Genomic DNA, 15,166 nt, shown 5'->3' with positions numbered 1-15,166 from the left:
GGGGGTGGTGCGGTCCCAGACGAAGAGTGATCCAACCAAGACCTCAACAGAGGAGCTGGTGGAAGATGATGACTCAGGAGGAGGGGAGGAGAAGATGGCGAAGTGACGCAGCGCGCGCAGCCGCTCCAAAATGATACCATATTTGTAAGTAGGGGGCCGTACACTTTTCTGATTTGATGGAGACAGACGTGAGAAGCACGGAGGAATATCTGGAGAAACTTCTGAAATGCCTGCTTCGCTGCCGCTGCTACTGTGTGGTAACCGGAATCTCCGGAGGGGAAGGCCCCAAATCCTCGGCTTTGCCTATTGCCTGTTGCCGGGGCCAGGGTCAAAACGCTGGGCAGAGATGGTGCTCGGTGTCGGAGGGCTGGTTGGAGGCTCGAAGTTTTCGGACGGTCTCGAGTCGGCTGTGGTCGGGTGCTTCCAGGGTGCTGCATTGGCAAGTTTGCGGCGCTGGAAGCTCATGGCAGGGAGAGTTTTCTTCCTTCAACTGTCTGCGTGAGATGATGGGACTTTCGAGAGACTTTGAGACTTTTTTTTCCTGTGCCCATGGTCTGTTCTTTATCAAATTATGGTATTGCTTTGCACTGTTGTAACTATATGTTATAATTATGTGGTTTTTGTCAGTTTTTTTTAAGTCTTGGTTTGTCTTGTGTTTCTGTGATATCATTCTGGAGGAATATTGTATCATTTCTTAATGCATGCATTTCTAAATGACAATAAAAGAGGACTGTGTGTCCTCATAATCTAATCTAATCACATTGGCAGTGAAGGCGGAGGAAGGCCGCATCAGTGAAGGATCCCCAGTCGTCTTGTACTCCATGTCACTGGGTCCTGACCCCGATCTGTCAAGAATCACATGATGACTGCCTGTGCATCGGCCTCCCCCTCCCCCTGTTAAACAAAGTCGTGCACGGGTGGTCTCCATTAGAGGAACATCATACTCAACTTGAGTGATCACACTACTACTGCCTTTTCTCTGAAAAGTACCTCTAACAGTGCAAATACCTCAATATGCTTCTCAGATCTCAAACACCGGATAGGTCATGATTTTATGAGGAGCGATTGATGGCTCTGGGCCTGTATTCACTGGAATTCAGAAGAATGAAGGGGGCATCTCAATGAAACCGATCAAATTTTGAAAGGCCTCTATAGAATGGATATGGAGTGGATCTTTCCAATGGTGGGAGAGTCTAAGACCAGAGGACACAGCCTCAGAATAGAGGGATGTCCATTTAGAGTAGAGATGAGGAGGAATTTCTTTAACCAGAGTGATGATTCTGTAGAATACATTCTTTAGCCAGTCTGATGAATCTGTAGAATACATTACCACAGACGGCTGTGGAGGCCAAGTCAGTGGGTATATTTAAAGCAGAGGTTAGTCGATCCTTGATTTGTCAGGACATGAAGGGATACAGGGAGAAGGCAGGAGACTGGGGCTGAGAGGGAAATGGATCAGCCATGATGAAATGGAGCTGTCTCGATGGGTCAAGTGGCCTAATTCTGCTCCTATATTTTATGGTCTTAAATAGCTAAATTAAATCTATTGGTCACATTGGCCAACTTGAGCTCTTCAATTTGTACTGTTAAAATTGGACGTCAAGCCACAGGTTGTGGAGCGTGAGACTAGAAGTTAGTTTTGAGAAGAGAGGAAGAGAGCTGGAGTGATGTAGGGAGGGAATTCCTGAGGAATGGTTAACAGTACTGGAGTCATTACAGTTCAGCAGGGTTTTGGTGTTGCGTCTGCTCGTTTTCACATTGCGTTACAGATGGGTGGAGGGGCAGGTAGTGCTGAGGAAGCCGGGAGTCTGCAGAAAGATTTGGACAGATTAGAAGAATAGGTAAATAAGTGGCAGATGGAATACAGTGTAAGGAAATGTATGGTCATACAGTTCAGTAGAAAGAATAAACATCTACCTATTTTCTAAGCCAGAAGTAATCAATGATGCAAAGGGACTCTGAGCCCTTGTGAAGGATTCCCTAAATGTTAATTTGCAGATTGAGTTGGTAGTACGTAAGGATATAAGAAATAGGAGCAGGAGTAGGCCATCCGGCCCATCAAGCCGGGCCCACCATTCAATAAGATCACGGCTGATCTGTCCGTAAACTCAGCTCCATCTACCTGCCTTTTCTCCATAACCCTTAATTCCCTTACTATGTAAAAATCTATCTAACTGTATCTTAGAACATAGAATAGTACAGCACAGTACAGGCCCTTCGGCCCACAATGTTGTGCTGACCCTCAAACCCTGCCTCCCGTATAAGCCCCCACCTTAAATTCCTCCATATAACTGTCTAATAGTCTCTTAAACTTCACTAGTGTATCTGCCTCCACCACTGACTCAGGCAGTGCATTCCACGCACCAACCACTCTCTGAGTAAAAAACCTTCCTCTAATATCCCCCTTGGACTTCCCACCCCTTACCTTAAAGCCATGTCCTCTTGTATTGAGCAGTGGTGCCCTGGAGAAGAGGTGCTGGCTATCCACTCTATCTATTCTTCTTATTATCTTGTACACCTCTATCATGTCTCCTCTCATCCTCCTTCTCTCCAAAGAGTAAAGCCCTAGCTCCCTTAATCTCTGATCATAATGCATACTTTCTAAACCAGACAGCATCCTGGTAAATCTCCTCTGTACCCTTTCCAATGCTTCCACATCCTTCCTATAGTGAGTTGACCAGAACTGGACACAGTACTCCAAATGTGGCCTAACCAGAGTCTTATAGAGCCGCGTCATTACATCGCGACTCTTAAACTCTATCCCTCGACTTATGAAAGCTAACACCCCATAAGCTTTCTTAACTACCCTATCCACCTGTGAGGCAATTTCAGGGATCTGTGGACATGTACCCCGAGATCCCTCTGCTCCTCCACACTACCAAGTATCCTGCCATTTACTTTGTACTCTGCCTTGGAGTTTGTCCTTCCAAAGTGTACCACCTCACACTTCTCTGGGTTGAACTCCATCTGCCACATCTCAGCCCACTTCTGCATCCTATCAATGTCTCTCTGCAATCTTTGACAATCCTCTACACTATCTACAACACCACTAACCTTTGTGTCATCTGCAAACTTGCCAACCCACCCTTCTACCCCCACATCCAGGTAAATATATCTGGTGAAGAAGCCTCAACTGCTTCCCTGGGCAGAGAACTCCATAGATTCACCACTCTCTGGGAAAAACAGTTTCTCCTTATCTCCGTCCTAAACCTTCTCCCCTGAATCTTGAGGCAATGTCCCCTAGTTCTGGTCTCACCTACCAATGGAAACAACTTCCCTACTTCTATCTTACCTATCCCTTACAAAATTTTGTATGTTTCTATAAGATCCCCTCTCATTTTTCTGAATTCCAGAGAGTATAATCCCAGGCAACTCAATCTCTCCTCATAGGTTAACCCCTTCACCCTGGAATCAAACTGGTGAACCTCCTCTGCACTGCCTCCAAAGCCAGTATATCCTTCCTCAAGTATGGAGACCAGAACTGCACACAGTACTCCAGGTGTGGCCTCATCAGTACCCTGTATAGTTGCAGCATGACCTCCCTGCTCTTGAATTCAATCCTTCTAGCAATGAAGGCCAACATTCCGTTTGCCTTCTTAATAACCTGTTGTACCTGCAAGCCAATTTTTTGTGATTCATGCACAAGCACTCCCAAGTCCCTCTTCACAACAGCCTGCTGCAATCTTTCACCATTTAAATAATAATCTGCTCTTCTATTATTCCTTCCAAAGTGGATGATCTCAGATTTACCAATGTTGTATTCCATCTGCCAGGCCTTGACCCACTCACTTAACCTATCTATATCCCTCTGCAGACTCTCCACATCCTCTGTACAATTTGCTTTTCCACTCAGTTTAGTGTTATCAGCAAATTTTGCTATGCTACACTCAGTCCCCTCTTCCAAATCATCAATGTAAATGGTAAACAGCTGCAGGCCCAGCACCAACCCCTGCAGCACCCCACTCACCACTGACTGTCAACCGGAGAACACCCATTTATACCAACTCCCTGCCTTCTATTGGTTAACCAATCCACTATCCACGCCAATACACTTCCTCTGATTCCATGCTTCCGTATCTTGTGCAGCACCATATCGAACGCCTTCTGGAAATCCAAGTATATGACATCCACCTGTTCCCCTCTATCCACTGCACTCATTATGCCCTCAAAGAACTCCAGTAAGTTTGTCAAACAGGACCTGCCCTTTCTGAATCCATGCTGCGTCTGTCTAATGGAATCACTCTTTTCTAAATGTTGTGCTATTTTTTCCTTAATGACAACTTCAGGCATTTTCCCAACTACAGATATTAAGCTAACTGGCCTATAGTTGCCCGTCTTTTGCCTACATCCCTTTTTTTTTTTAAAGGTGTTGAGACATTTGCGGTCTTCCAATCTGCCAGGTCCTGCCCAGAGTCTAGAGAGTTTTGATCAATGATTACCAGCGCGTCTACTATAACCTCCGCCAATTCCCTCAGCACCCTGGGATGCATCCCATCAGGACCAGGGGACTTGTCTACCTTCAGGCCCTCTAGTTTGCTCATCGCTATCTCTTTAGTAACAGTGATTTAATCAAGGTCCTCACCTCCCACAGTTAATACAATGTTAGCATTCATTGCAAGAGGACCAGAATATAAGAGCAAGGATGTAATGCTGAGGCTTTAGAAGGCATTGGTCAAACTGCACTTGGATTATTGTGAGCAGTTTTGGGCTCCGGATTTAAGAAAGGATGTGCTGACATTGGAGAGGGTTCAGGGGAGGTTCACGAGAATGATTCTGGGAGTGAACGGGTTAATGTATGAGGTCTGTTTGATGGCTCTGGGCCTGTACTCATTGGAGTTCAAAAGAATGAGGCAACATCCGATTGAAGCCTATCAAATATTGAAAGGCCCAGATAGAGTGGATGTGGAGAGGATGTTTCTAATAGTGGGAGCATCTAGGACCAGAGAATACAAGATAGCCCTTTAGAATAGAGATGAGGAGTAATTTCATGAACCAAAGTATGGTGAATTTGTGGAATTTATTGCCACAGACTGCTATGGAGGTGAAGTCATTGGGTATATTTGAAGCAGAGGATGAAGGGTTCTTGATCAGTAAGAGCAAAAAAGGTTATGGGGAGAAGGCAGGAAAATGGGGTTGAAAGGGGAAAATAGGTGAGTTTGGAGGATAAGAATTTGACCACAGAGGAGCAATCATGAGACAGAGTTACAAAGTGACTGTGCAGAGTTAGTCACATGATGAAGATGATTGCTACTAGGTGTGGTAGACATGGGTTCGACTGTAACATTTAAGACAAGTTTAGATAAGTACATGGATGGGAGAGGTATGGAGGATTATGGCCCAGTGTGGGTCAATGGAACAAGGCAGAATAGCTGTTCAGCATGGACTAGATGGGCTGAAAGGCCTGTTTCTGCACTGTAGTGCTCTATGACTGATTTCTTTGAATTGGATTGAGTACTGGAAGGTGGATGCGACTCCATTCAACACGTTATCTCCATTTGCCTTCCAGCAGTAATAGGGTAGACAGCAGTATACTATTGAAATACTGTATCTAAAATTTTAATGCTGGGGAGTAAATTCTATGAATTGAACACACTTTGCATTCATTCTTGGCGCATTAATTATTGGACCATAACCAATGCTCAAAGGTTTGATCAAAGAGCAAGTTGGCCTTTGGCAACCTTTGACTCATTCCTCAGAAGTTCGTACTCTGATTAAGAGAAGCACCAAAGACCAGATGCTATAAATGATTCACGGCGCTCTTATCATTAGCTCAGGATCGCTCCCTTGTATATTAATGCCTCTCTCATCTTCCTTCGGTTCCCACGGCAGATGGCAAGAGTGGCTTCAAGGTTGTTACGATCGGGTTCCTACATTAATGCATGAATGTTTGCTGTGTGGTGGTGTTTAATGGATTAATGAGTGCCAGTTACAATTTGGAGTTTGGTTTATAAGTCACAGACTGCTTCAGCCACCTGACTGGTTTGGTCTTTATTCAGCAAATCCCCTGAGGACAGAGAGGCAAAGATATGCAGCAAAGGGAGAAATACAGCTCACTTTTGAGTTTGGCTCAGTGTGGTTAAATGCTGCAGAACTCAGTACTTCTGAAAGTTAAGAATGAGTTACCTGGCTTTTAAACCCCTCTAACGTGATGTTATGTGAAGAGAAATTGTGCTGTATTCCTGTTGTCACATTTGGGAATAAGCTTTTCTGAGTTCCTGCGACCAATTATCTTTTTCTGGAATGGGAGGTCCTCGGCTGAAGATGTCTGGTGTGCTGGCTCTGCCTTTCAGCCACTGATGATGTTGGTCTCACCCTGAAACAGTGGTGTGTGGAACAGCAGTTTGGATCAGCTGGAGGGAGAAGGGGAGTCTTTCTGAAAATGTACACGCGCAGAGGAGTGGACAGTGACGTGTATCAAAAAGATGAGGGAAAATGGGCACTGCTACGTAATGTCAACCAAGTGTTCAAATACCAGCACACATTGCTTCCAGTAAGTACAGTGTGTCCATGGGGACAAAAATTCTCCAATAATGTCTGTTGTGTTTCACAGCTTATTTTGTGTCTTGTTGCCTTTTTAGAAGAGCATGAAGCAATACTATGGTGCCTCCTGTCTGATGGTAAGGGATCAAGTAGATTGCGGGACAGTAGGGAGAGAACCTTGGCTACCTTTGGGCAAAGGTACCATAGCACTGGGGCAAGGACGTTTAGGATGGGAAGCAGCTTCTTCTCCCAGACTGAGACTACTGAACTCCCTGCCAACATCCAGGCTTATGAAGCACCAGTAGCATTATACTGTTTACTTTTTAACTTGTGAAATAAATGCACCTTGTGCTAAATGTCAGTCTTATAACCATATAACAATTACAGCACGGAAACAGGCCATCTCGGCCCTTCTAGTCCGTGCCGAACTCTTACTCTCACTTAGTCCCACCGACCTGCACTCAGCCCATAACCCTCCATTCCTTTCCTGTCCATATATCTGTCCAATTTATCTTTAAACGACAACATCGAACCTGCCTCAACCACTTCTGCTGGAAGCTCGTTCCACACAGCTACCACTCTCTGAGTAAAGAAGTTCCCCCTCATGTTACCCCTAAACTTTTGCCCTTTAACTCTCATGGTGTTGGAGCTGTACTTTGCCACTCAGTCATAGGGGTAAAGTGAACAAAGCAGCCGGCTAAGCGCACATCCCTGTGGTGCTCCTGGGCTGAAGGAGATTGTGGAGTCTTCTGGAATGTATTTTATTATTCGTTAATTTATTTGTCGTAATATTACGTTATGTGTTGTGTGTGTTATACGCACTGTGTGTTCCTAGTCCAGAGGAACATTGTTTTGTTTGGTGGTATAAATGTATACAGTTGTAGGACAATAAACTTGAATGAAAAAGGGTTGTAAGCTTAGCCCATTGAACAACACAGGACCAGGCTCTTCAGGTCACAACGCCTGTGCTGAACATGATGCTGGATTAAACTAAACGTCTTTTGCCTGTAAATATTCTATATCAAAGTTCAAAATAAATTTATTGAAGTACATGTATGTGGCCATATACAACCTTCAGATTCATTTTCTTGTGGGCATACTCAATAAATCTATGGAAGAATTACGATATGAAAGAACCCCCAACTTGAGTGCTCAGCCAGACTGCAGAAGACAAACTGCAAATACAAAAAGAAAAATAATAATAAATAAGCAATAAATATCAAGGACATGATGTATATTGTCGATCTGAAAGCTTCTGAAATGGTGCAATCATACCATCTTCCACCACTATCTCTGGTTGCCTGTTCCAGGCACTCTCCATGCTGAGTGTGTAAAAGAATCAGGCTCTGCATATCACCTTTCAAGCCTTTTCCCTCTCATCTTAAATACAAGTCTAGTGTTTAACATTTCCACCCTGGGGGAAAAGATTCTGATTGTCCACCCCTTTCTTTCTTATGACTCTCATCTTATCAGCCTTTGAGTCCCCTTTTGACCTCTACTCCAGAGAAAGTAGTTCAAATATGTCCAACCTCTCCTTACAGGTCATGCCCTCTAATGTAGGCACCCTGGTGAACCTCTTCTGTACCCATTCAAAAGCTTCCATAACACACAGGAGCTGAATTGGGCCATTTGGCTTGAGTCTGCAAAGCCATTTTATCATGGCAGATCCATTTCCCTTTCAGCCCCAATCTCCTCCCTTCCCACCCTGACTAACAAGAGTCTATCACTATAAATATACCAGTGACTAGGCTTCCACAGTTGCCTGTGACAACAAATTCCACAGATTCATCACTCTCTGGGTAACCAAGTTCCTCCTCATCTCAGTTCAAAATAAACGTCCCTCTATTCTGAGGCTGTGCCCTCTGGTCCAAGACTCCCCCATCATAGAAAACAATCCTGTCTACCTCCGCTCCTCTGAGGGCTTTCAACATACGATATGTTTCAATGCGATTTCCCTCTTTCTTCTGAATTCCAGTGAGTATAGGCCCAGAGCCATCAATCAGTCCTCGTAACGCTTTCATTCCTGGAATCATTCTCGTGAACCTCCTCTGAATCCTCTCCAGTTTCAGCACATCCTTTCTTAGATAAGAGGCTTCACCATACTTTGTAAAGGCTCAACATTACATCCTTGCTTTTATATTCTAGACCTCTTGAAATGTATGCTAACATTGCACTTGCCTTCCTCACCACCAACACAACCTGCAAATTAACCTTCAGGGAATCCTGCACAAGGATTCCTATGTCCTTCCTGTAATGTGACAGTTTTGTACTCAAATGAGACCTAACTAAAGTTTTATACAGCTGCATCTTTAGGCTGAAGAACGTGTTTCCATGATCTATGTGTCTGTATCTTGCCTCCCTTACTCTTGTATACCATGTCCTGACCAATGAGAGCAAATACACCATGTGTTGCCTTTACCACACTATCTACAATCTACAAGGTTGATTAGAAAGGTGTATTATGTACTGGCCTCTGATAGTTGGGGGATTTAGTTCAAGATCTGTAAGGTGCTGTTGCAACTCTATGAAATCCTAGTTAGACCACACTTGGATTATTGTGTTCATTTCTGGCCACCTAATTATGGGAAGGATATAGAGATAATGCAGAGATTTACCAGGACACTGCCTGGATTAGAGAGGAAAGGATGAGCAGTTGAGAGGTTTTTTTTTTCTCTGAAGTGGTCACGGAAAGATCTTGGGCTGAAATGTTGACTGTTTATTCCCCTCCATAGACGCTGTCTGACCTGTTGAGTTCCTCCAGAATCCTGTGCCCATTACGCAAGGAGCAAAGAGCTGGAACTGAAGAGACACAATTTAAAAATTAAAGTTCTTAAAGATTCGCTTTATCTGTCATGTGCACATGGAAACATGGTGTTTCTGTCAAATCGAAGCAGCAAGTATTTTGCTGGTTAGCCTGCAAGTGTCACCACACTTCTGGCACCAACGTAGCATGCCCACAACTCACTAACACTTACCTGTAGGTCTTTGGAATGTGGGAGGAAACCAGAGCACCCGGAGGAAACCCATGCAGTCACAGGGGTAAGGTAGAAAATCCCTGTGGAGGCCAGCAAGAATTGAACCCCGACGCATTGCACTAACAGCTACAGATCCTGCAAGACGAAGTAACGAATGAGCTGGAAGAAGGCTGAGTAGAATCTATGCAGGAGAGGAGTTATCACCGTTTCAGATTGAAACCCAGCACCAGCGCTAAGAGGGGAGATGGTCAGTACAAAGAGGAGAAGGGGGCGTGGTGAGATGAGCCAGAGGTGATTAGTGGACTGAAGAGCCGTGAGAGATGATGGTCAGCTCGACTCTGGAATTGGGAGATAGAGGCAGGTGGTTTAGATGGAGACAGAGAGAAAGAAGAGACTCATGGAGTGATTTGGGTAGGTATTGATAAGGTTGGAGACAGCTACTAGAGGGTGATCAGCAGGAACAAAAAGGGCTACCAGTACTGAACTCTAAGTGATAAGTAGAAACATTAGGGGAGAGTCTGCAAATCTGTTGGAGTCATCTACTGTATCTGATACTCCCCATGCAACCACTCCAAATGCCACAAACATGGGGTTTCCTGATGACCACCAAATTTAATGCTACTTCTCATTCCTATTCTGCCACTTCTACAGTCCTAATGAAACCACTCTTGGGTTGGAGAGGCAGCACCTCATATTTCATCTGGGTAGCCTCAAACTTGATATCATGATTATCAATTTCTCTAACTTCCTATCACTTCTCCCCACCCTCTTTCTCTCATTCCATTCTCTGTTCTTGCTCCCCTTTTATCTCCTCTTTCCTACCCATCACCTCCCTCTAGTCCCCCTATTCCTTCCCTTTCCTCTGCTATAAGATTCCTTCAGCCCTTTACCTTTCCCACCTATTTCCTTGCAGCTTCTCGTGCCATGTGCCCCCTTCCCTACTGACCCACTTTTCCCCTCACCTGGTCTCACCTATCACCTGCCAACTTGTACATTTCTCCTCCCTCCCCCCCACCCTTCTTAATCTGGCTTCTTCTCCCTTCTTTTCCAGTCATGATGAAGGGTCTCAACCTTATTTATTCCTCTCCAAAGATACTGCCCAACCTGATGAGATCTTCCAGCATTTTGTGGGTGTTGCTCTGGATTTCTAGCATCTGTAGAACCTCTTGTGCTTATTATTGAAGAGATAAAGGGCCGATGGAACCAGCTTGGGGAGAGTGTTGAGCCAGTGGGTGAAATGTGTGGGTGGAAGATGAATAGAACTGGGATGATGGGTGTCTTGAAGGTGATATGGGAAGGGAACAAAACCAGGGCCACCCAAGTTTGATTGGAAGGGAGTGGGGCAGACACTGAAGGTGAAGGTTACCTGAAGTTGGAATTTGAACTATCATCAAAGGCCATGTCTGGCACTTGGGCATTGCAACATTTAAGAGAAGTTTGGGTTCAAGATTGAAGATGGGTTAATGTCATGTGTAAAGGAGAGTAAGATAATTGTTACTCCAGATCTGATACAGCACAAATAAATGCATTAATATAAAAAAATAATAATAAAAAATACAACAATATAAATATATATGTAGCCTCGGGATAAGTACACACTCAGGACAACAAATACTTTTTCGGGTTTTAATTCCTTTATCTGTTTTAGGTGTTTAAGTCTGTTGAATTGGAAAGAGGTTAACCCTCCTACTGTATTTCATCGGTTTTCACAAACTATGGTGTGTTTGAATTTGGAAAAAATTAGAAGTGCGGTTTATGACCCTTCCATTAGATTTGAAAAAACTTGGAGGCCATTCATTCAGCGTCTTCATTTGATGTAATTTGATCATTTCCAAACTTGTTTTATTTCTCTGTACTGCTGGTTGAGAGGAATGGAGTCGTTGACACTAAGGTTTTCTTTTTTCCCATTTTTAAGTTGTTAGTATTGCCCAAGTCTTTTAGTTTAGTTGACTAATTCTGTTTAGTTTTTTTTGGGGGGAATGGGGGTTTTTTTTCTATTTTTTTTTCTTTTTCATGATTTTTTTTCAGTTTTCTTTTGCTTTGTATTCATTGTTATTTTTACACGATTGGGAGCTTTGTTTATTTATACTATTTGGTCTTATAATTACTTAAGTGTAACAATATATCTCCTACTATTTGTATTCTTGTTATGTTTTGTTTCTATGTTATGAAATTAATAAAAAGATTGAAAAAGAAAGAAAGAAAGGTGTTTAAGTGCCAGAAGAGGGTTGCGAAACAAAACAAACAAATTTACAACCAGTTCTTGCCGTTACAATCTCAGTTTAACTTTTGATCCACACCCTTGTGCATGGACAGAATTGCATATGCAGTATAAAAAAAATACCAGAGCTAATACGGTAGTGGCAATCCCACTTGGATGGTGAGGAACTTTGCCCAAGCCATGCGATCCAGCGTTGAGTCATTTACTCAAGAAACGCTTTCCTCACCATGCCTAGCACACTCTGGGAGGAACCCATTTCGAATGCTCCACCAGCATCTTCAGCAGAAACAAAATTGTCGCCCCACTATCCTGCGCGTGCGTAATGACATCACAGTCTCCCTTAAAGGCACAGACAACTATTCTAGCATTACCTGGATGGATGCCCAAGTACAACCTTAACGATACTGAGTAAGGTCCGACGGTCACCCGGTTACATATAAGATAGCTTGTATACATTGTATATAGAGTGACACTAGGCACAGGAGTGTCTGTACTTAAGGTGACTCTGACAGGAAACAATAAAGTAGTGGTGGTTGGGGGTGTGGTGGGGTGGAGTAGTGGTGGTTGGGGGTGTTGATCAGCCTTACTGCTTGGGGAAAGTAACTGTTTTTGAGTCTGGTGGTCCTGGCGTGGATGCTATGTAGCCTCCTCCCTGATATGAGTGGAGCAAACAGCCCATGAGCAGGTTGGGCAGGAACCTTCATGCCTTTTTATTGTTTCTGTGTCTGTGTGATGAAGGGTAGGCTGATACTGGTAATCTGTCAGGCAGTTTTGACTAGCAGTTTTAGAACCTACATAACTCGCATTGATAGGAGGGGTATGGAGGGCAATGGACCAGATGTGGGTTGATGAGACTAGGCAGAATAACAGTTTAGCACCAACTTGATGGGCTGAAGGGCCTGTTTCAGAGATCTGTTCTATGGCTCTGTAACATGACCACAATGAACAGCTTTAATTTCTCTTGTATACAAGTTTGCAAGTCATTGTTCATTTTAAAAACAAAATCCTTAATCATATGAGAGGAAACCTACACATGGGAAAAGATCATCTTGCATTACCTACAGTACTCTATTTAATTGCTTGTGTTTGTCATAAGCTGAAGGGTTGGTGTAGATGTTGCATGAAAAAAAATTAGAAACATAGAAAACCTACAGCACAATACAGGCCCTTCAGCCCACAAAGTTGTGCCGAGCATGTCCCTACATTAGAAATTACTAGGCTTATCTATAGCCCTCTATTTTTCTATTTTTTTTATTTTTATTTTTCTAAGCTCCAAAAATTTAGAGTTGATAGAAGCAAATATCATAAGAGTTAATGTAACATAACATGTACAGTGGCCACTGTATTAGGTACATCTTATTATTGCAAATATCTAATCAGCCAATCATGTGGCAGCAACACAACACATAAAAGCATGCAGACACGGTCAAGAGGTTCAGAGCAAACGTCAGAATGGGGAAGAAATGGGATCTAAGTAACTTTGGCCATGGCAGATTTTCACACACGACAGTCAGTTTACAGAGAATGGTACAAAAAATTCCAATGTGCAGCAGTTCTGTGGGTGATGTGAGGTCAGAGGAGAATGGCCAGACTGGTTCAAGCTGACAGGAAGGTGGCAGTAACTCAATTAGCCACACGTTACAACAATGGTGTGCAGAAGAGCATCTCTGAAAGCTCAACATGCAGAACCTTGAAGTGGGTGGGCTGCAGCAGCAGAAGACCATGAACATGAGCTCAGTGGCCACTTTGTCAGGTACAAAGATATAAAGATAAAGTGGCCACTGAGTGTGTGTCTAATACAAGCAGAAGAGGATCAATTTCACCCTCCACTGTTTTGAAACTAAAGACAATTAATTTAATTGCGACTATTTCTACTCCACTTTGCTGGTTGCACTGTTCTTGGCTGTGTCAGGAAACCCAAGCCAGGCTGTGTAGAGTTTCCTTTAATATGAGATTTGTATTTAAAATTCTGTATCTGGAGTATTCCGTGCATTTCTAGTCACGCCATTACAGAAGAGTTTCTCCAGAATGTTGCCTGGATTAGAGAGTGCGAGCTAAGTTCAAAGTAAATTTATTATCAAAGTACGTACATTTCACCATATCCAACCCTGAGATTCACCTTCTTGTGGTCATTCAGAGTAAATAGAAGAAACACAATAGAATCGATGGAAGACCACACCCAAAAGGACAATGTGCAGAAAAAAAAACTGTGCAAATACAAAAAGAAAGATGAAAAAAGAAATAATAAATAAGGAAGCAATAGATATTGAGAACATGAGATGAAGGGTCCTTGAAGGTGAGTCAGTAGGTTGTGGGAACATTTCAGTGTTGGGGCAAGTGAAGTTCAGTGCAATTATCCCCTCTGGTTCAAGAGCCTGATGGTTGAAAGATAATAACTGTTCCTGAACCTGATGGCGTGAGTCCTGGGGTAACTGTACCATATTCCTCTTGGCAGCAGCGAGAGGTGAGCATGGCCTGGATGGTGTGGGTTCTCAGTGATGGACACTGCTTTTTTGCTACAGAATCAAGGATAGTTCTATAGTTTCATTTAATATCAGAATGTATAGAACAGTGCTGTCGGGGATGATGGCAGAGCAGAGACGGCTGAAGTTTCTGGGAATAGTTCACATGGTGCAGGATAGATATGTCCCACAGGAAAAGATGTTCTCAAATGGCAGGGCTGGGCAACCGTGGCTGACAAGGGAAATTAAGGACTGCATAAAAGCCAACGAAAAGGCATATAAGGTAGCAAAGTGAATGGGAAGTTGGATTATTGGGAAGCTTTTAGAATCCAGCAAAAGGTAAGTAAGAAAGCTATAAGAGGAGAAATATGAGGGTAAACCAGCCAATAATATGAAGCAGGATACTGAAAATATTTTTTTCAGTTATATGAAGAGTAAAACTGATGTGAGAGTTGATATCGGAACACTGGAAAATGGTGCTGCTGAGGTAGTAATGGGGGACAAAAATGGCAGATGAACTTAATGAGCGCTTTGCATCTGTCTTCACTGTGGAAGACACTAGCAGTGTGCCAGAGGTCCGTGAGTCTTGGGGAGCAGGAGTGAGTGTCATTACTATTACAAAGGAAAAAGTGCTAGGCAAACTGAAAGGACTCAAGGTGGATAAGTTAACAGGACCAGATGGACTGCGTCCCAGAGTCCTGAGAGAGATTGCTGAAGGGATAACAGATGCAGTGGTCATGATCTATCAAGAATCACTTAATTCGGCTATGGTTCTGGAGGACTATAAGACTGAAAATATCACTCCACTCTTTTAAGAAGGGAGGAAGACAAAAGAAAGGAAATTATAGGCCAGTTAACCTAACCTCAGTGGTTGGGACATTGCTGGAGTCTATTATTAAGGATGGGGTTTCAGGGTACTTGGAGACTAACGATAAAATAAGTCAAAGTCAGTATGGTTTCTGTAAAGGGAAATCTTGCCTGACAAATCTATTAGAGTTCTTTGAGGAAGTAGCAAACAGGGTGGACAA

The 15,166-nt window shown here is 43.3% G+C and overlaps 1 protein-coding gene across 3 annotated transcripts in view; it reads left to right on the top strand.

Annotated features, from left to right (window-relative positions):
- Nucleotides 1-15,166, top strand: part of myo7aa (myosin VIIAa) — a 286,417-nt gene that overhangs the window by 81,552 nt on the left and 189,699 nt on the right. For 2 of the 3 annotated variants that reach the window (XM_063054639.1, XM_063054638.1), the window contains exon 1: nt 6,002-6,490. The exons of the other annotated variant lie outside the window; for it this stretch is intronic. In XM_063054639.1, coding sequence (XP_062910709.1) covers nt 6,380-6,490 — 111 coding nt within the window. In that variant the 5' untranslated portion in view covers nt 6,002-6,379. Of the gene's footprint in view, nt 1-6,001; nt 6,491-15,166 lie in introns of those variants that run through there. 3 annotated transcript variants of the gene reach the window in all.

Source organism: Mobula hypostoma, chromosome 7 (assembly GCF_963921235.1).
Source record: "Mobula hypostoma chromosome 7, sMobHyp1.1, whole genome shotgun sequence".
Classification (NCBI taxonomy): domain Eukaryota; kingdom Metazoa; phylum Chordata; class Chondrichthyes; order Myliobatiformes; family Myliobatidae; genus Mobula; species Mobula hypostoma.
Note: the sequence above shows the minus strand (reverse complement) of the source record. Positions and strands in the feature narration are given on the sequence as shown.